The sequence below is a fragment of the Artibeus jamaicensis genome, unplaced genomic scaffold, assembly GCF_021234435.1.
Source record: "Artibeus jamaicensis isolate MK-2021 breed Jamaican fruit bat unplaced genomic scaffold, CSHL_Jam_final scaffold_474, whole genome shotgun sequence".
In the NCBI taxonomy this organism is placed as follows: domain Eukaryota; kingdom Metazoa; phylum Chordata; class Mammalia; order Chiroptera; family Phyllostomidae; genus Artibeus; species Artibeus jamaicensis.
Window position 1 is genome coordinate 45,213,571 of NW_026522046.1, and position 20,351 is coordinate 45,233,921.

Here is a 20,351-nt window from a genome sequence, read left to right on the forward strand (position 1 = left end):
AAAGAGCAACTTACAACATTGTATGTAGAGTTATTTCTGTGTATAGGGATCATATCTCCCTATCTAGATACAGTCACAGGTATAGAAATGGCAAAAAACGGTGCTCACCAAAATATAATAGTTGTTTCCTCTGTGGCTGGTAAAATGAGAGGACTATATTTTACGATTTATAGTTTTTCAGTATTTTCTGAGTTCTTCAATAATGGAGTATATTCGTTTCACAATCAGAAAAAGAATAAGGCTTCAAAAAAGCCTAAAATAGCAGTCAGTGGCCAGTGTTTCAGTTACTCTACATGACAGGAACCCAAGGAAATTTTTTTTAAATGAGGAAATCGAGGAGAACGTTTCAATAGATTTGACCATTATTCTTAGTCTCTCCAAAGGCACTTTTTAATTAGGACAGATGCCAGGCCTGTCTGTATCCTTGGCTCTCGAAACCCGGTGGGTTACAACCTACATCCCAGTGGAGACGGAACGTGTACAGCCCAGAATAGATGGGGTTACACACCCATCAAAAGTGATGACTTTTCAAAGACTCCAGGAACTCACCAAAGTAAGACAAAGAAAAATGTATAAAATCTACTTAGCTCTTGGGGGGGTGGGGGAAGAAACCAAATGACTACAAAAATACCAGCTCCAAAAATACCAGGGATGCTTCAACAGGAGGGAGCGGAGAGCAGGGGGCTGGCATATGGATGTCAAATCTCCAGTGTCAAAGAGGGGCCTGGAAACCGGTCGTGCGTCACCGATTATATATAACCGAGATCACTGTGGCAGGAGCTTGATTCCAACAGCAGTGGCAAGTTTTTTAATGTCCTAAAAAATCTTCTTTCTGTGACTAACGGATCGTCTGTCTATAATATGAGATTTTTAAGTTCCTTTCATCAGTGTAACCAAATGTTAACATAGGAAAAATGAAGGAGAAAGATAGAGCAGACCTATCATGTTCATTTCCTATCTAAGACATGCTTTATACATAGTTGTCTTTTCTTCTCACCTCCAGGAAAAAGCACAAAGAAGGAACTACAACCATGGCCAAGTTGACCGAATCCATGAGTGAGTAACTTATGTTTATTCTTCATTTTTGGTTTTGAGTGGGAAACCACAAACTCTGGCACACCACGAACTGCATCCCCTTGTGATTATCTGATTCGCCTTCCACTGTTGCCATAGCCAAGGTCTATTTGACACATAGCTCTCTGTGTTAATGTTACATTATGCATTATTCAAAAGTACGTCTTGCGTGGGGTCAGGTTCTGTGGCAAAATTGTTATTGAACATATGGAGCTGAAGAGTCAAAATGAATTGTGTTTGTGGTGCTGCACTGGGGGCATCAAGACCCACAGTTATTCAAACCTGACCTTTAGCAGGTTTAGCCCGAGTCGGCTGAAGTCTCATGTATGGTTATGCACAGGCTGAATAATATCAGGAGAGGAAAGAATGATTTATGATCCTCGATCCCTTTGGATGCTATTCAGAAATCTCAAACAGAACTATTAAAAATGGAGTGTTCAAGGTGGAGGTAGCTTGTAATGACCTAGGTTTGAAACAGAGCAGTGGTATAAGGCTCTAAGTTCTTAAACAAAATAAACAGGATACTTGTTTTTAAGAAGAAAAAAAGAATTAATTAAAATCAATTCTCCCTCAAAATAAGAAATGCAATCGTGTATGTTGCAGTTTAAATATTAAAGACCACAAGGGTATGAAATAAACAGACAATGCAGACTCTTCTGTCTTTGAAATTATACATTGTCCCTGGGGATAGATTTTATAGCTAAAATTCAAAGGGAAGCTTGCCAACACTTCTCTGTTATTGTTGGGGCCATGAACACCTTATGAAATTTGGCCTGCAGAAGTCACCATTAATCTTGTCCACATTTAAATAGGCACCTGCTTCCTCCTTCTATTATTCCTCAAATTGTGAAACTATTAAAATATAAGTGTTCTTTTATAGCATAGTCAATGAGCCCTTACCCCCAAAGGTCCACCCCCTCACCAGGAAAAAAACAATGTTAGGAAGTTCTTTACATCGCATCTCCTTAATTCCTTACCCAAAGTCCCATCTAATTTTCTGTGTCTCCAACACAAACTTCACTAATTGCACAGTGACTCAAACGAACTGGTGAAGCCCAGCTCACCGCAGTAGTGACTGCCTCTCTCCACTCCCACTTCTGTGCCAGCCCCGCCTTCTCTGCTCCACCCTTCTTTCTACCTGAAAAGTGTGCAAAGAGCTTGCCACGGGGTTTAAGGACCCCCACACTGGTTCTCTGGGGGAGGTTGGGGGAAAATCTTTTCATCATGGAATGCACTGTTCTCAGACCAGAATGAAATGTGTGGTACCACTGCAAACCTGAGAAGCCTGCGTTGTCAGAACATGGGGCAGAGCCATGGCCAGCATCAATGAACTCACCGTCCTCGTTGGGTTTACTTCTAATCTCTACGTTCAGAGGCACCAGCGACAAATTGGAGGCATCCAGAGGCACGCACACAGCCTGGGTCTCTGGAAGCCTGGTCTGTGCAGAACCTCTGTAGTCCATTCTTGCATCACTTTTGGTAATAATTCATTTATGGCTGTTGATGCATCTCCCATACATTCAAATACAGCAAAGGAAGCCTCCCTATATAGCTCATTAGCAAGGTGGATTATACTCAAAGGAAGAGACCCACAGCATGTCTGAACACTAGAAAGACAGCTAGCCTGGGACCCAGCATCACCACCAGTGAATGGAGTGTGGGGTGAACTAAAGAACTGCTGCACCTGGGTTGTGATGCAGAGTTTTCACCATGAGGCTCCTGTTAGAAATCCAGTGGGTGTTATTTTTAACTCACTTAACTGAATTATGAACTAGTAGAGGCACTATAAGAGATCTACCGGTCAATATTTTCAATAAGGGTATTTGAATTTTCCTATCTTTATTGGATCCAAATGCATTTCAGTGAGAGCCCCTCACTGGACTACTGATTGGTTGGTCTTAGACTGCAGGTTTGCCTTGGCAATAATTGTAATGACTTTGATCTATGAATCCATTGGCTTATAGGAATTCTGTCCAAATGGAATTCCAAACCCTTGGGTAAATGAAAGGGTATGGTCATTCTCATTTGCTTTGGCTTTAGGAAAAAGATCACATGGATGTGTTCCATGCACAGGAAATTTAAAATTTCAGAATGGACCTTGGAATCATACCCATTATTCCAGTTCACTGACCCTTACCGAGATAGAGGACATTAGAAAATATATAAGACATGCTCTGACTCCTCTGGGTTCTTAATCAGGCAGTCAATACTAATAAATATTTCTTCAAAGTTCAACTCCCAGAGAATTTATATACAACTCCACGTTTATTCTGCATAGGAAATCTACAAGGAAAAAAACACACGATCATGCAGGGAGATTCTACCAGTGGGCACAGGATCCACATACAATCACTACTCAATAAATTTGACGGGAACATGGAACCCACGGCCACTGGAGAGGAGGGACGTGAACAGAACCTGAATGCCCAGGACACAGGGCATTGAACGGTTTTCTTGAGCCAGTAAACACTTTTCTAGTTCTACTGCACAGGAGAACCACCTGGTTCCTAGAACAGCTCTGTGTGTAACTGGAAGGAGAAAGAGAGCACAAGTCCTCTATGTCCAGAGGGGGTTGATGGTGGCACAAGTACCAGGATCGGGGGGGCGACCTGCTCATCTTCTGGAACAGGGACAAGCAGTGTTTCTTTCTCTCGTGTGCTGTTCATCAACCTCAGTCCTTTTTCAAAAGGGCAAGCAAGAGACCCAAAAGTATTGACAGGCTCTTAAATGTTTCATTGAAATCAACTTCAGTAAATGCAAGGTCATACTTCAAAATATTTTTATGGCATGTTGTTGAAATGAGGAAGGGGCCTGATTAGGAAGAAAAAAAACACATAAAGGAAGAAAAATAGATGTGGAGGAAGAAATAGAGAGACAGCAAAAGTGCACAGGAGAAAAACACACAGAAAAGAAACATATATGTATACATATTTCATATATATATATATACATATATACATATATAAATGAAAAAGACCCAGAGAAGGGGCTATTAAGGGGCAAAGAGGAGACTCTCAGCCAAGGCAGGGAGGAGGGAGGGGCAAGACAGAGGCCAGCAGGGTCTCAAAGGAGCCACTCCACACTCGCATTAACCGCTGTGGACTTTCCACCTTCCAGAGGCCACTGATTTCCTACCACTACCCTTGGACAGTTTAGTCTCTGCTTGTGTCTTAGAAATGGATCTTTTCAGACTTAGACCACCAGAAGCTCTGCTGCCAAGGGTACAGCCAGAAACCCCAGATGGGAGGGAATTGCTGGGAGCTTGCCCATCAGTAACCAGCACTGTCTTACTGTGCATGCACAGACTCCCAGCCTGTCCAAAAATGGGAAGACAGCAACCCAGCCAAGGGAACCAAATCCTGCTCTGTGCTGTTCTTAGAAGGGACATGGGAGTGACCGACTCTGTCCTGGGCACTGAAACCTAAGTCAGGCAGCGACAAATTGGAGGCATCCAGAGGCACGCACACAGCCTGGGTCTCTGGAAGCCTGGTCTGTGCAGAACCTCTGTAGTCCATTCTTGCATCAATTTTGGTAATAATTCATTTATGGCTGTTGATGCATCTCCCATACATTCAAATACAGCAAAGGAAGCCTCCCTATATAGCTCATTAGCAAGGTGGATCATACTCAAATATCTGGTCTTGTGCATGGTGACGGGGAGCATGGGACAGATTCAGAGGCCTTGTGGGGCAGCTTGAAGGTGGAGGCAGAAGGAGACGAAGCAGCCAGGAGCTGGTACTGCAGGGGCTGGGAGCCTTTGAGGGCCAGGTGATGGTGGACCAGAGGTACGTGAGAGAGGTAGGTAGTGGGATGGGGTGTGGAGGAAAAGGAAGGATGTGGAGACCCTGCCCATGCTTTCGGCTTAGGGAAGGGGGCTGGCTGAAGCCCCTCTGAGCCCCACAGCTGGAAATGCAGGGGAGAGAAGGAGCAAATGAGGACCTGATGACAGTGCATTCAAATGTGAAGGTAGCGAGTTCAGGAAATGCACAATGGTGGGGTACAGGCTCCAGTCATTTGGAGTTGCTGTTCGCACGCCATCAGAGTGGCTTAGGAAGGAGTCCCCTGATATCAAGGATGCAAGTTGGGCAGGTGTGAGCACAACCGGAGAGGCAGGGTTATACTGCAGTAATAGAGCATCTCTGTGACTTAGCACTCTCATGCTCACACACACACATGCACACACACGCATGCACGTGCATGTCTATTTTTCCTTCATGTCACTTGTCCACACTAGTCACCCATGCACTTGGCATTGGGAAATCACCCAGGGCCCCAGCCCTCAGAGACTCCATCTTCTTCACCTGTGTTTCACGTTTGCCACCATGGCGGGAGCCGGAAGGCCAAGCACACACCCACCCTCGATTCTTCTGCAGCACTGGTGGGAGGTGCTGGTGGGCCCTAGCCCCACCCCGGGTTTTGGTCCTCATTATCTGTCCCTGCTGCAGCCTCCACCTCCATGAGCTTAGGGCTGGAACAGTCAATCTGAACCACTCCTGGAGGCCTCTCAGAGCATCTGTCTATCCCAGCTGCCTGACCCTGGGGACAGCCAAGCCATTGGTATTTCTATCTTATTGATGATGCAATGGAAAGACAAAGCAATTTTTCCAATGTGGTGATGTCTAAAAGGTGACTTGGAAATACCCAACAGTTCTCGGGACAGGCGGGGGTGGAAAGTGTGGGGGGGGACAGAGACCCCCATTCTCCTGGAAGCAGGTAGGAGTATCATTCTGTCCAAAACAGCAGCTCTTAGGACCTGCTCATTGGCTCACTCAATAATAATTTTTCTCACTGACTTTGCATTTTCGAGCCCGGGTGTGGAACAGCCACGTCCTCTCAGACTTCCTTTACTGGCTTTCACTTGCCCTGATCAGGTCAGGCTCCTGGGCCCTCTTAGCCAAGCCATCAAGTGCTCAGGTGACACCCAGGACTATGGGGGAACCACGGCTTCCTCTCAAGACCCAAGTGCAGAGCCAGCTCTCCACGCTGGGGTCCTGGCCCATGGGGAACGTGAACCATGCCCGCCCCTACTTGCCCCTACTCCTGTCCAAAGTAAAAAAGTAAACAAATACATTTTTAAACTCTTTTGCCTCCCACTTCCTCCACTTGCCTTCCCTTCCTCCCACCAACTGCCACCCCAGCTCACTGTCCTTCCCCTCCCTACTCCCACGAGCTGCCACCTGGCTCTGAGAGCCTGCTCCACCCTCCCACCACCTGCCACCCTTCTCATGATCGGTCCCCTCCCTCCTCCCACCACCCGGGTCCTCCCCTCCCCACACCAACTGCCAGACCCAACCCTCCATGCCTCTGGGAACAACAGGTTTCATGGAGGAAGACAGAAGGGGTGAGAGGGTGTGTTCCTGGGCTAGGGAAGGCCCAGGCTGGGGCTGGGTGGCGGGGGCAGCTGGCATTTCAGGTCTCAAGCTTTATTCTGTGCCCTCAGGTTGCAGAGAGAAGGGTCCCCTGCCCAGAGGCATGGCAGTGATAGAGGCCAGAGTGTAGGGGACAGATGGCCGACTGGGAAGCAAGTGTGGCCGGCCCAGAGTGGGAGAGTGTGTCTGCGTGCGTATTTGGGAAGCTCTGGGATAACACGCTGGGGATGTGAGTGGGCAAATAGACTGTGGGAGGAGGCACAGAGATCGCTGGATTCCAAGGTCCAGGCCCCCAGAGCTTGGCCCATACCCGGCGCACAGGCCATGGCTCAGACCCGGGCAGACGTTGACCCCTGGCAAGAGGGGTTTGTATTTTCCCCGGTGCATCTCTCTTTGCCTCATTGGTATTCCCAGCGAAAGAAGACAAATCCCTTCCAGGAATTATGGTCAGTGACCTGTCACCCACTTGTTCCCTGGCGCAGGGCTCCTGCGCCCTCCTCCTCCCAGCCCTGCCCTTCCTCCTGGTGACAGGTGAAGGTGAGCTGTGACAGCAGCTCCCTGTACCTCCCTGAATCTAGGGAGGAGAGGGATGCCAGGCAAGCACCTGGCACCTGTCACTGAGGCAGATTAAAATCAGGCAAAGGTGGATGTCGCTTGCTGGGAGGCTACACAGATCGCAGCTTTACCCAGAGGAATGCGCCGAAGGGGGATGTTCAGCAGTAAAAACGCCGCAGCCTACATTTCTCGTGTGCTTTTCTGCTTTGATTTAATCTCCCTCACAAGATATTAAATTTCAGGCTCAAAGGCGTTAAAAGGGGGAGGCATCTCAGTGTTTAAATATTGACTCAGCAACCTGCTCCGCAGCCCACAGCTGCGTTCACAAAGGTTTTTACACAATTAGCAAACATCCCCGTGTGCTGGCGAGGGCAGCCTTACCTGCCACTGGGGGATCTTCAGAGGCACAGAGCTGGGTCTGAGGCTGCTCAGCCACCCCCTAGATGGGAGTCCGCCTGCAAGCGGCTCAACCCTTCTTCTCTGAGTCCCTGCATCTGAGTGTACGGCTGCCTGGCAGTGTTCAAATAAAGTACATAAATCTAATGCATATGCACCTGCAAGCTAACAGGTGTGTTTGTGTACATAACTATGTGTAAATAATTGCATTTCAATATGCATATACATGTACAAGCTGATGGGCATGCTGAAAGCTAATATAAGTATATGGATATATACTCATATGTTGAAAGCTAATACGTAAGGGATGCTAACCTAAAAATAAAAGGCCTTTCAAAGTTAGAGACAAAAACTCATTCGTTTGAGATCAATGAAAATAGCTATTTGGGGATCGTCAATTCAGGCAGAAGTCCAAGTATTGCTCTGATTTTAAGACAAAGGCAAAGGTATTGACGAGGAAGGAAAGGGGCACAATGGCATCGATAGAAGGAAGGCGTGGCTATCGGTGCAGATGGCGCAGCGTAGTGATGCTGATTCTACGTAGTGTTTTTAGTCTTCAGTCCTGTTGTCATCAGTCCAGGAGTCATCATGGCCGCTTTCTCTTTACCTTTGAGAACTTCTTTGCGGCACAGCGTTGCTGGAGCTCAAAGGCCGTTTTGCCCTGTTCCTAGCATTCCAGGCTTTTCGGCATCAGAGATGCGAGCAGCTTCTCCGGGAGGGTAGCTCTGGCTCCGTTTTCTTTCCTTTTTTTTTTTTTTCCAACATGCATATAAAGCATTTAGCATAGCAACTGCCTCATTCCAGGTACTTGGGAACAAAAACAAAATTGAAGCAAAATTCAAGATTACTCTTCCTGTACCTCATTTTACTTTCTGAGAAGGGTAAGGATACCTTCCTTATAAATACCCTGAGAAGGATATTTATATTGTCAAGTTCGGTCACCTCATATATATTCAACTTCCTTACAGATCCAAGGGTCAAGGCATGGCTCTCTGATTTTATAAGTTGGCCTTGGGTGCTAAACAATGCTTGTGGACTTATTTCTGCTACTTGGGGAATTTTAATATGTGGCATTTGTTACCTGTAGCACCTTTGTTCTGAGAATGGACTACTGCACCTTGCACTTGAACATTCCTTGTTGCCAGAGTCGATTTAGGGGTTTCAAGTCAGTATCCAGACGCTTCCCTTCCAATACTGAAGGCGTTTGCTCCCTGGATTTACACAGTCCAAGTCACAGACTTATGAGAGATCACCCTCACTTTGGACTTCCTGAGGTCACACCCAAACCAAACAGCAGTCCCCTCGTGGTCACTACAAAGAGTTTCTCTTTGTAGGTATTTACTTAGTTCCAATTATGGCCCCAGCCCTCACCTGGGAGTAGATTTCTGGTGGAGTCAAAGGAAAGAAGCCAATGGTCAGTGTGCCCTGACTCCTGAATAAAACCCCCTCCCCAAAATTATTTTTTCCTCCACGTTGTGAGTCCCTGACCCACAGGGCCACACCTTTGCTCTCCTTTGTATGAGCACACACTCTCAACAAGAATGCTCTCAGTAAAATAATGCATAGAAAAAAAGGAGTCTGGACATATTTCTAGTCCAGAACACTCTCCTCCTGTGTCTGATTCACATTCTCTTTCTGCGGCTTTAATAAAAGGAAAGAAAGTGTCAGATGCCTCTCAAAGACTCTCCCACGGGGAAGGTTTTCTGACCACTCTCTCCTGCCAGTACACGTCACTCCAGGGCCACCGTGGAAGGAAGAAATAACTTTATCAGCACATCAGGAGTTATGTTCCTCAAAATTATTTTACACAATCCTTCCCTGTGTCCTCCTAAAATATAATTTGGATTTTTTTAACAAATCAAGGGTGAGTTCGTCACAAATAAATAACCAAGTAATCAATAAGTACTTACCAGAAGTCACTGTGAGTGTGTGTGGATGGAGGGAAGTTATGGAGTCAAGGCCAATGTAACAGTTAAACACTCCTTCAGACAACAAGGCAAGGGCTCTGCTCTAGATGATAAAATTCCAGGTGAGTGGGTCCACCTGTAGATCGCCCTCCTTTTTTTAACCAAGACACAAAATCACAGGAAGTTCAGCTCATAACCCATTTCCTAGAGGAAGCTCAAGGTTATGCAGTAATTCACCTCCCTGTCTTTCTGTATTGGAAAAACAAGATTATTATAGGGATGACCTGGAATCCCCCCACTGGAAAACACAAAAGGAACAATTTGCGTATTTCTGGACTTGATTATTATTGACCCTTGCATATCTCAACATTGAAGCTGAGATTTGAAAAGAGAGACTCTTTCTTGGGGGATCCAGGAAGACTTTAGGGGATGGTCAGGGATTCAAAGAGGGGAAGAAGCAGATAGGAGAGCTGCAGATTAAGGAGTACAGAGTACAGGGAGGTGAAGTGGGGCAGATGGTTCTCTTAGGGGAGAACTACGGCTGCAAAGAGCACAGGTGTGTTTGGAGAACAATGATCAGAGCTCGTTTACTGAAGCTGGAACTTTGAAGCAGGGAAATAATAGGAGAAACCTCCAGGAATGGTCAGTGGGAAGTGAGAAGTTCGTGAGGCTCAGGTGTCAGACGCAAGGCCCGCAGGCCGGATCCGGTCTCCACCTCGTTTTATCCGGCCCAGCGCCTTATTTCTAGCCGGTAGCAGCGCTGAGCTCCCACTTAACTGTTCAGGAGCAGTTACATGTATACAGCCCTAAAGTTACATTCGGCCCTTTGAAGGCAACTGTGAGGCTGATGTGGCCCCTGTGAAAATGAGTTCGACACCCCTGCTATAGATGAACAATCACGGTTCGATTCCCAGTCAGGGCACATGCCTGGGTTGCAGGCCAGGTCCCAGCAGGGGACACACAAGAGTCAACCATACATTGATGTTTCTCTCCCTCTCTCCTTCCCTTCCCCTCTGAAGATAATAAAATCTTTTCTAAAAAAGCAGGGTTGATGAAGGGTGCTGGTGATTCGATAATTTTAGGAAGTTCTTGCCCCCCTCAAGAGTCCCAATGCCTATGAATATACTAAAGGCTTTAAGATGTCCTGCATTAAAGAAATCTGCTTAACTCCTGCAGTCAGCTAAAAACAAATAGGCCTCCACAGTGGCTCCGCATCCTAATCCTTGGAACCTATGACCGTGGCCTTGCATGGAGAAGAAGCAGAGGGAGATCTTTGCAGATGTAATTAAGTTGAAGATCTTCACTTGGGGAAACTACCGTGCGTTGTCCAGGTGGCCCTGAAATGCAGTCACCTGCGTCCTTATAAGAGAGAAGTGGAGGGCGGGCTGACCACACCCAGGGGAGCTGACCTTGTGAGGACAGAATAGGAAGATTGGAAGTCGCTGGCCTTGAAAACCGGACTGATGAGCCCACAAGTTAAGGACTGACGACAGCTGTCAGGGGCAGGAAGAGGCAAGGAAGGGCTTTCCCTGAGGGCCTTCTGGGAGAGCGCAGCCCTGCTGACACCGGGGGCTCAGACTTCTCCCCTCCAGAACGTGAGAGGCTACATTTCTATTCTGAATTACCAGGTTTTGGAAATTTGTTATGGAAGCCCTAAGGAATGGACACAGATCGGGAGTGTTAACTGAATGACATTTTGTCTCAGAATTACATTTGTCTAACAGTGATAATATAATAAAAATTGCCAAGGTGTCAGGTGTGAGATTAAAAAGAAGAACAAAAGATCTGGCCTGTAGGTCCAGTGGATTTACAGGTTGGGAATTCGCAACTGTCCCGACACTCACTGACCCTCTGGCTAACCAGAATACACACTGTTTATGTCCACTCCACTGAAATAATCTGTACTGTCCTACAGGACACAGTCTAAATGTGCATTACAAAGGGCGCGGCTCTGCGGCCCCCAGACGGGGCGGCCATCAGCCCTCACGAAACCAAAGACTATTTCCTATCAACAAGAAACAAAGCCATGGACGCCGTGCTCCTTGAGACATTCCCCAGTCACAGGCCCACAGGAACCAGCTCCTGCAGACCGTGGATGCGAGCATCCGAAGTGAAGAAAGGTGTTTTCTCATCTCCAACATCCTCTCCGCAGAAACGTAGCTCTCGGTGCTCAGGAGGGAGACCCAGTTCAGGAGCTTCTTTGGACACTGAGACCCCAGGCAAGACCACAGCCAAGGTCACGTGGAGGCTATGGCGTCACGGGCTGTGTGAGCCCCTGGAAGCCAGCACTCCAGGGTCCAGGGAGGCTGGCCGCCGAGCGGTGCTGGGGACACAGAACAGGGCACTCCACTTTCTCTACCATGAGGAGTGGAGTGACTGCCCTATGCAGCTGACACACGCCTTGTTGTGAAATGGGGTCTGAGGGCCACTCCCCAACTTTCAGACCTTCCGTCACGAGGGACTGCCCTCCTTCACGTGTCCCGGATTGTACCTCAGGGAGACAGGGGCATCGCAGTGGCAATTCAGTTCCAAGTGTCTCCCTGGAAACGCTGTCACATGCATCTTTAACAAATAGTGGTGGTGACGGTCCTGGGTTCCTGCAGGTTGCTTCTCTGTTGGAACCTTTGCACTAACTCAGGTATAAAAGCCACACTGCCTGCTGCCCCGGACTTCTGCCCGCCTAACGAAACCTTTAAAATGATGCGGCTCTTCGACAATACAGACCCTAACCCATACGGTGATACTCAACCATCCAGCAGTTCCTGCGCACTTGCTGTGCCAGCCTTTCGCCGAGTAACATGGAGGGTGTTGACTCTGTATGGAGCAGGGCTTCCCAGCCGACCAGCCAGACCCAGCCGAGCAGAATCTTCCTATAACCACATACAACACATTTAGGGGAAATAGAAGAGTAGCGAGGGGAAAAAGTATTTGACATGCATTCCTAACAGTAGGCATAAAGTATTTGTTAGGGGGATAACTGAAAAGGGAGATTTTAACTAAAAATAATTACCCTGTGGATTGCTTAACGAGTGCGGGTTTCCTTTTGGGGTGATAAGCATGTTTTAGAAGCAGACAGAGGTGGCTGAACAACATTTTGGGAACGTATTAAATGCTACCACATTATTTACTTAAAGGTGGTTAATTTTACGTTATGTGAATATAACCTCAATTTTTAAAAATTATTACTCCCCATATTATGTCCTGAGGACAGCGCTAATTTAGCCACAGCTTCCCAAAACCATGCAGCGGTGGCTGTGGTAGCTAAGAAGCAGGCAAGTTTATAACCCACTAAACCACCATGTGCCAGGAGTCCTACTCTGCCAAACTACTGGAGAACACAAAAGTACTTCCAGAAAAAGTCCATCTGCCCTTTTAATTCATGAACTTCTGAGTTCGAGCATCCATTTTGGAGACTGGGCTACTTGAAGCCTTTCCCATAAGTATGAGCCCTCAAAATGGAAAGAATGTTACATCCTTAACTTCCTAGGCACCAGAGTTAGAAAATCTCATTTTGTGGAATAGGATACTGAGGTAAAGTACTGGTTAGTTAATGGGCTCAAGATAGAGTAAAAGAAAGAAGAAAAAATAGAAGCAAGTCTGAAGCAGAAGCCTCCAGATTTCTATGTTGAGGGAACAATTTTTTACATGAAAGTCAGGGTTGGGAGAGGCGTCGTAAGAGAATAAAAATGATTAAAACTGCAACTTGGAAGATGGGCCGAACTCGCATGTCATCTGTGTTGACATATTTCAGCAGAAATCAGGACAAATCACCAGATAAAGCCTCGAGCCCTTCACAACAACGCCAGAGGAAGTGACAAATTTGACAAGGGTGTGCACGGACAGCCTGGCATTGGGTGGACACTGATGGCAGGCACCATGAGTGACTTGTCTTGTCAGTGATCGAGGCCTTGTGGCATAAAAAGTATCCACCCATCTCTCTCCCCGGCAGGGGCCCAGGCCCAGAGCTTTAAAAGCCGTGGAGTTTCCTGAGTAATGAGCGAGTCTGTTCTCTGATGAAGTGACTCGAGATGGCCTCCGGGTGGCCTCTGGATGGAGAGTGAGCTCAACCCTGAGGCCAATGATTTAATGAATCGTCCTGGGTAATGAAACCCCAAGAACCACTCTGGGCACGAAGCTCAGTGGAGCTTTCAGGTTGACGAGCCATAGACACCCAGGGGAGGAAGGAGGGAGGAGGTGTGACCGGAAACCACCAGGCAAAGGACAAGGAAGCTCTGTCTTCCCTCCAGACCCCACCTATGGGCACCTTTATAGTAAAACAAATCTCAAGTGTAACGCTTTCTTGAGTTCTGTGAGTCCTTCTAGCAAATTATTGAACCCGACAGGGTCCTGGGAACCCTTTTATGCCAGAAGCTTGCTCAGCCAGAAGCATGGTCAGAAGTATCGACCAGAAAAGTGTGGGCGGCCTGTGGACCCCAAGGGGCACCTAGTGCCCGAAGTAAGGACGGGGCTGTGGAGCACTGCGCACTCACCGTGTGCACCTGGCGCCGGGTGGTTAGCGTCCGCACTGGATTGCGGTGCGCCCGTTTCGGTGGAAACAGATGCGACGTATATTTCCGTTCCTACCACACTGAGCAATGAACATCAACCTTAAACAGGTAACAGTCCGACAGTTCAACTGTGGGAGCCAAACAGGAAAACCTTCAGAACTTAACTCTGCAATTTATTTTCACTCACATTTATGGTCTCCGGTATATTCCAAAGGTTGTCTGTGATTCTTTCTTTTCCAAGCAGAAGAAATATTATTTTCATTCACATGAAATTAGAAATGTAGGTGGGGTTTTTTCTCTCTTAGGGTTTCCAGATTTTTCTGGAGGGAAAAGTACTCAGAATTTAATCAAAGACTTCCTGGTAACTTATCTTTCTCGACAGCCAAATATCGAACATAAATACATCACCTTTTGAAAGGCATACCTGCATTTTTTTTTCCATTTATTTTATTTTTTTTATTGATTATGCTGTTACAGTTAAGGGACTTATCCAAGAAAAAGAAGTTAAAGAAACACGAACAGTGAAAGGACAACAAACTCACAGTTATTAACAACCACACCTAAAACAAAAGCAAACTAAAAGGATACCTGCATTTTTTAAGGAGCCTATACTTACATCAGAACCAACAGCATAAAAATACAACAAAAGGCCAGATTTTAAGAAGACTGAAAGATCCAAGAAAAAGAATAACCACATAATTTCTCAAGTAGTATGCTATTTGAGAGGGAGTATGGTTTTGGACTTGTTTCTCTAAATGTAATTTCCTTTCAGACTTGTCTAATGGAATTTCAATTTCCAAACATTCTGAAATTGTAACCTCTTGTCATAATCACTGAGACTAGGGATGAAGCTTTTCAAAGGCCAGGTGTTAAGAGTCTAAGAAGCAAACAGGAGAACCCCTGAGGTTTGAGATGAGGACCCCGATTTCAGTCCCAACATTGCAGACAACTAGGCACAGTTTTCTTGCTCAAACGATCTGACCCTGCAGTTTAGTTTCCTGGAGTTTCCAGGCAAAATGGCCAACCAGAATGAAAGGGATTTGGAAGAGTTCCCTGTTGGCTGCCCCCGAAATCCAGAACAACAGCTGAGGACACTGTAGACACAAAGTAAGACAATAAACATGGAAGGCAAATGTGCAGTTGGTTCTGCCTGGGTGACACCAAATAACATGGAGCCCTGTTCAAAGGCCCCGGCATCCGCAATGATGCGGAAAGGCCTTGCACAGTTGGGGGAGGGGGGATGGCAACGTATGTGTGGAAAACCCCTAGGCTTCCCGATGTTTTAGCTCATCAAATCTGCTTTATCCTAGCTGTTAATGTGTGTAAGTTTTTAACAAGCCTTCAAAGTCTAGCATCCAACAGTTTATGCCTTTTACCATAAGGATTCATCATTAGCTTGGTCCCTGTCGAACATGGAAAGAAATTCAGTCCATATTGTTGAGAGCCTTGCTACCCTGCCTCTCCTGGAGAAAAGGTAGAAGAGAGTGAGAGAAAAGTTATTTAAAAACCAGGCTATTCTGCCCTGGCTGGTGTGGCTCGGTGGACCCAGTGCTGGCCCACAAATCAAAGGGTTGCAGGTTCTATTCCCAGTTTAGGGCACAGGCCTGGGCTGTGGGCCCGGTCCCCAGTGGGGGCTGTGTGAGAGGCAACCACACATGGATGTTTCTCCCCCTCGCTAAAATAAATAAATCTTTAAAAAATCAGGCTATTCCTGTTAAAATCACTTCCATTACTCAGCAGATTTAGAAATACCATTGTAGCCAAGGAACAAGGGAAAACACGTGGGGAGCGCACAAGAGACCCGGAAACAGCCGGGGTGGGGGAGGGGAGTCCAACTACGGTGGAGAAATGGTCGTTTTAACCGGACTGGACTACAGGGCACTGCAGAGACCCACATGTACTGGCAGGATGGGGAGTGTGACCCACCGAAAGCTGCTTGGCAGTCAAGACCTGCCCTTCGTGACCATTTCACAAGGGAAAACATGGAGTTCTGTCATCACATGGGGGCCACCAGCCATTTGGGGTCTCAAGGAAGGGATGTGGCACTTTAAACTGGCCCGAGCTGTGTCCCCTAAGTTGCCTCATCAGACCCTACCCACCTCCCAGATGACGCATTCCTCTCTGCAGAAGCCTGAGGGATGGAGAGGCTGGTTTCCATGGAGATGGTTAGCAGCTTTGCTGGTATCCCCTGCAGAAGGGAGAGAAACTCACATCCATGCACACGCACATGCACACTCATACATATGCACACTTTTCAGCTAGACAAACTGGTCATAACTGCTTTCTGTGTGTGTGTGCATGTGTGTGCACAGCAAGAAATGTGAAATAATTGGAAGGGGCTCTTGGGGGTCGGAGAACAAGGACAGGATGAGGGGATGTTTGGGGGACACACCTTTCTCACGCATCCGTAACCTGTGAATTACGTTAGCATGAAGAGAGAATGCCATTGTGTCTGCATGCTGGGCACAGGTAGATCGGCCTTGAACAAGGCTGAGGCACCCAAGTGGGCTGAGGGCCAGGGCTGCTGTGGAGCTAGAGCCAAACCCTCCCCAGTGAGCCTGGGGGGCAAGAGAACCCCTCGCCTGCATCATTGCCTGGGCACATCCCATAGCAAAACCCGCCCACTCCCAGGTGGGTCAGGGGATGGGCAAAAAGGGTGAAGGGATTAAGTACAAATTGGTTATTACAGAACAGTCATGGGGATATCGAGTACAGCATGGGGAATATAATCAGTAATATTCTAGTAACTATATATGGTATTACATGGGTGTGAGATTTTAGCGGGATGATCCTTTAGTAAGTCATATAATACAGTGTACACCTGAAACTAATATAATAATGTATGTCATCTGTAATTGAAAAATAAAATTAAAAAAGGATTAAAAAAAAAAAACCTGGTGGCATGTGGAGAGCTGGCCCGAGAGAACCAGGGGCTGTACGTCACACTGAGCCAGGGTGCCGGTGCCCCTGGCTTTCTGATCCCAGGGACAGGTGTCCTCTCTGAGTGCCCCCACCTTCCACATCAGCTGGCAACGGCACGTAGAGATCTTCACCCTGGAAAACTCATCTCTCTGTTACAGCATCTTCGTGACTCTAGGGCATGAAGTAGGGCAATATTACTGAATCTGATTTTTAACCTGAGGAAAAGCCAACTGCATTATCAAGGGATTAGCTGCTATCTACTTCGAAGTGCGCCCTCGGCCAGGCATGATCTCATACAAATGAATGATTCGTGGGTTCCGGGGATGGAGCAAGGGAGACCTCACCGAGGTTGCCATTCCAGTGGCAACAGTCCATCTCTGTGTCGTTATTCTCGCTCGTGACCTCTCTTTAAGGCCAACTGCAGTCCTTTCGCTCCTTGTTCAGAATAACATGGCAAAGTTAACCTGACAGCTGCTGGCTGGCACCATCCGCCCATTGGACGTGACACGGAGCTATAGTAACACTTTAAACACAAAGCTCCAATACCCCCAAATAGGGCAAATTCCACACATTTCAGGACACTCACCGTTAAAATGTATTCCAAGGTCATGTCACTGCCGGGTTGCTGTTTATTATGTAGTTCATAGGAGAAGCCATGCATTTCACACAAATCTTATTCATATAGCAAATGTGTGACCACTTAGAAGTCTACAGAGGAAGGTTTTAGCAGAAGGGAGAGTCACAGATTTCCAGCGGCGGGGACAGCATCACAGGACATGGCCTCTGCTATGGCTCCCACATGCCTGGAGAGTTCCCAGACTCACCGCTGCCTGGTGCAGGCCGCTGCAGAGGCAGGTGAGGCTTGGGTCTGGCCTGACATCTCCGGGCTCTGCAGAGACATCAGGCCAGCGAACCAGGGCCGCCCCATCTGCTTCTCAGCCAGAAAGGAGGCCTCCTATTCTCCCAAAGGAGCTCTGGGCGCAGAACAAAAGCATGCTGGGCCGTGTGGGTCTATCCTCCAATGTCACAACTGTCACTGAACCTCCCACCACTCTTTGACGTTCAGGTTCACATACTTGTGACTTTGGGGGGCTTGAGGGACTCACCCCAGGGCTAGATTTGCCACATTTCTCTTTACTGGTTTGATTTAATTATGGCACACAGGTTTCGGTTCATTTTTCTCAAGGCCCCAGCAACATCAGCAGTTGCTCTAATGAAAGTAATTTTTCCAAAGTTTGTAAAGCATTAGTTTAACTACACTCAGGGCTCCTGGCCTATGGGGTAAGTGCAGGTCATTAGAAGTTAGAAGCTGCCCGCAAATGCACAGACATGTTAGCGACTTCAAAAGAAGCCAATTCTCATAAAGATTTCGTGGGGAAATGGAGAAAGAAATGGAAAAACAACCTTTTTAATTGTTACAGAACATTTTTAAAGGACGTAGGCTGCAAAAGAAAACATCTTTTATAGCCTATTACAATCATTTCCACTCACTACTCCCAAAATCACAAACGGGGTAACCTACAAATATTTTATATGCCTTTATAAAAATGTCGGTCAGCTACTTCACTGGCAAACACTGAATGCTAAAACTCCCTAGTTAAGTTTAAGGCTTAGCTCTCCACGTTTCATTAACCGGTTATCAGTCTTGGCAATTAACTACTGTTAAAAAGGTGAAAATACATTGCATACATTAAAATATTACTTTCATTCTACCGATTAGAGAAAATACTTATATTTGTGAGTTTAGATCAAGGTCGTTACAGTCAGTGGCTAGAAAACTGGGAGACTCGCAGCAGACCATGTCACAGCACCCGACTCAGGCTCTTGACCGGGCTCAGTTCTCTTTTCCCTCTTCCTTCACTCACTAGAGGTTGAAAGATCCTAACTGAATTCCAGGTCCCCCGCTCTGCTCTCCACTTGGGGCATGCCATTTCTTCTCTCTCTGGACCCCTCACTTGTAAAATGGGGAACTAGCCTTTTGACTTTCCACCAGCCACCAGCTGGGGCTTCCTCCCATCTCAGCTGCGCCCGCTCCTGTGGAAGCAAAAGACATTCACCCTGCAGCCACACTGGGGTGTCACAGGCCAGGCTCCACATGGAGGGGATGCTGTATGTGTGAATTGTCACATGCCAGGTGGCTCACCCCAATGGCGTGTTAGTCTCACACAGCTCTCGAGGCTACAGATTCAAACTTCAGGGATCACCCGAAGGGCGGGCCCCTCCTGGCCAGCCTAGCCAGGGGGCAGCTGGTGCTCTTTGTCTCGAAGCAAAGTGCTTGTGTCTGCCTCGATGCCAGGTGACATTCTCCGTGTGTCCTCACATTGTCTTCCCTCTGTTCATGTGTCTGTGTCTTTCAAGGACACCACCAGCCAGCGTGACCTCCTCTTACCTGAATATTTCAGCAAAGACCCTGTTTTCTGATAAGATCACATTCACAGATACTGTGAGTTTAGGGGGACACAATTAACCCACAACAAAAGGGGATACACCAGGAACCAAGGCCCTCGGGGGCTCACAGTCAGAGGCTCTGACAGCAAGTGGGTCAGACTCAGCACCTGGCAGAGAGAGACCCCAGGCTCACGCGCCCCGGGGGTAACACAGGGCACTGGATGCCAACAGGAGAGGGAGGCGGCATTGGCGGAGCACATTTTCCCTCTGCCATCATCATTATCTCTATTAAAATAACAGTTTTCAAACTTCAAGCAGAAGGACGGCAGCACCTTGCAACCTCAGCCTCCCTCCTCAGAGGCGGCTGCTGTCTCATATCATGTTTTAATTGAAATATGATTCACATGCCATAAAATCAACACCTCTAAAGCCTAATATTTAGTGGTTTTAATATCCTCACAATGTTGTGGAACCGCCCTAATCCAGGACATTCACTCACCCCAGAAAGAAACTTTGTCTTTGAGCAGTCGGTCCTCATCCCATTCCCTCCCCCCCACGCAGTGACAAGTCTACCTGCTGTCCCTGTAGACTTTCTGTTACAGACAGTTCACGGCATTGAAGTTAATGATACATACCTCTGGCTTCTTCTACTCAGAATAGCGTTTCCTGGGTTCCTCCATGTTCGTTCCTTCCATTGCTGGATAATATCCCGTGGGGTGCACATCCCACATTGGGTTCACGCACTCACCGATGGATGGGTATCTGATTGTTACAACTCTTTGGCTATTCTGACTGTTTTCATGCAGTAGTTTTCATGAAGACATGCGTTTTCGGTTCTGTTGGATATGTCCCCAGGAGTGGAATTGTTGGGTCACGTGGTAACTTTATGTTTAAGTCTTTGAGGAACTACCCTAATGTTTTCCAAAGCAGCTGCCCCATCTTACAAACAAGGAATGAGGGTTCCGATTTTCCCACATCCTCACCAACACCTGACATTGTCCCCCAACTCAGTGACAGGCATCCTGGGGGGCATGAAGCAGTATCTCACTGAGGCTTTGATTTGCATTTCCCTAATGACTAGGGACGTGGTCCATCTTCCCCTGTGCTTATGCGCAACGTTAGCATCTTCTTTGGAGAAATGACTGTCCAGCTCCTTGCCCACCCGTTCACTCAGTGCAGAGCATTTTTGTTCACACAGATGTTGAGCCTGAACATAAAATTCAGGGAGGGAG

At 47.2% G+C, this 20,351-nt stretch overlaps 1 protein-coding gene across 1 annotated transcript in view; it reads left to right on the forward strand.

Moving 5' to 3' along the window:
- KCNJ6 (potassium inwardly rectifying channel subfamily J member 6) overlaps nucleotides 1-20,351 on the forward strand; it is a 182,097-nt gene that overhangs the window by 63,547 nt on the left and 98,199 nt on the right. Inside the window, exon 2 of the mRNA XM_037127194.2 lies at nucleotides 1,004-1,056. Coding sequence (XP_036983089.1) covers nucleotides 1,032-1,056 — 25 coding nt within the window. The 5' untranslated portion in view covers nucleotides 1,004-1,031. The remainder of the gene's footprint in view (nucleotides 1-1,003; nucleotides 1,057-20,351) is intronic.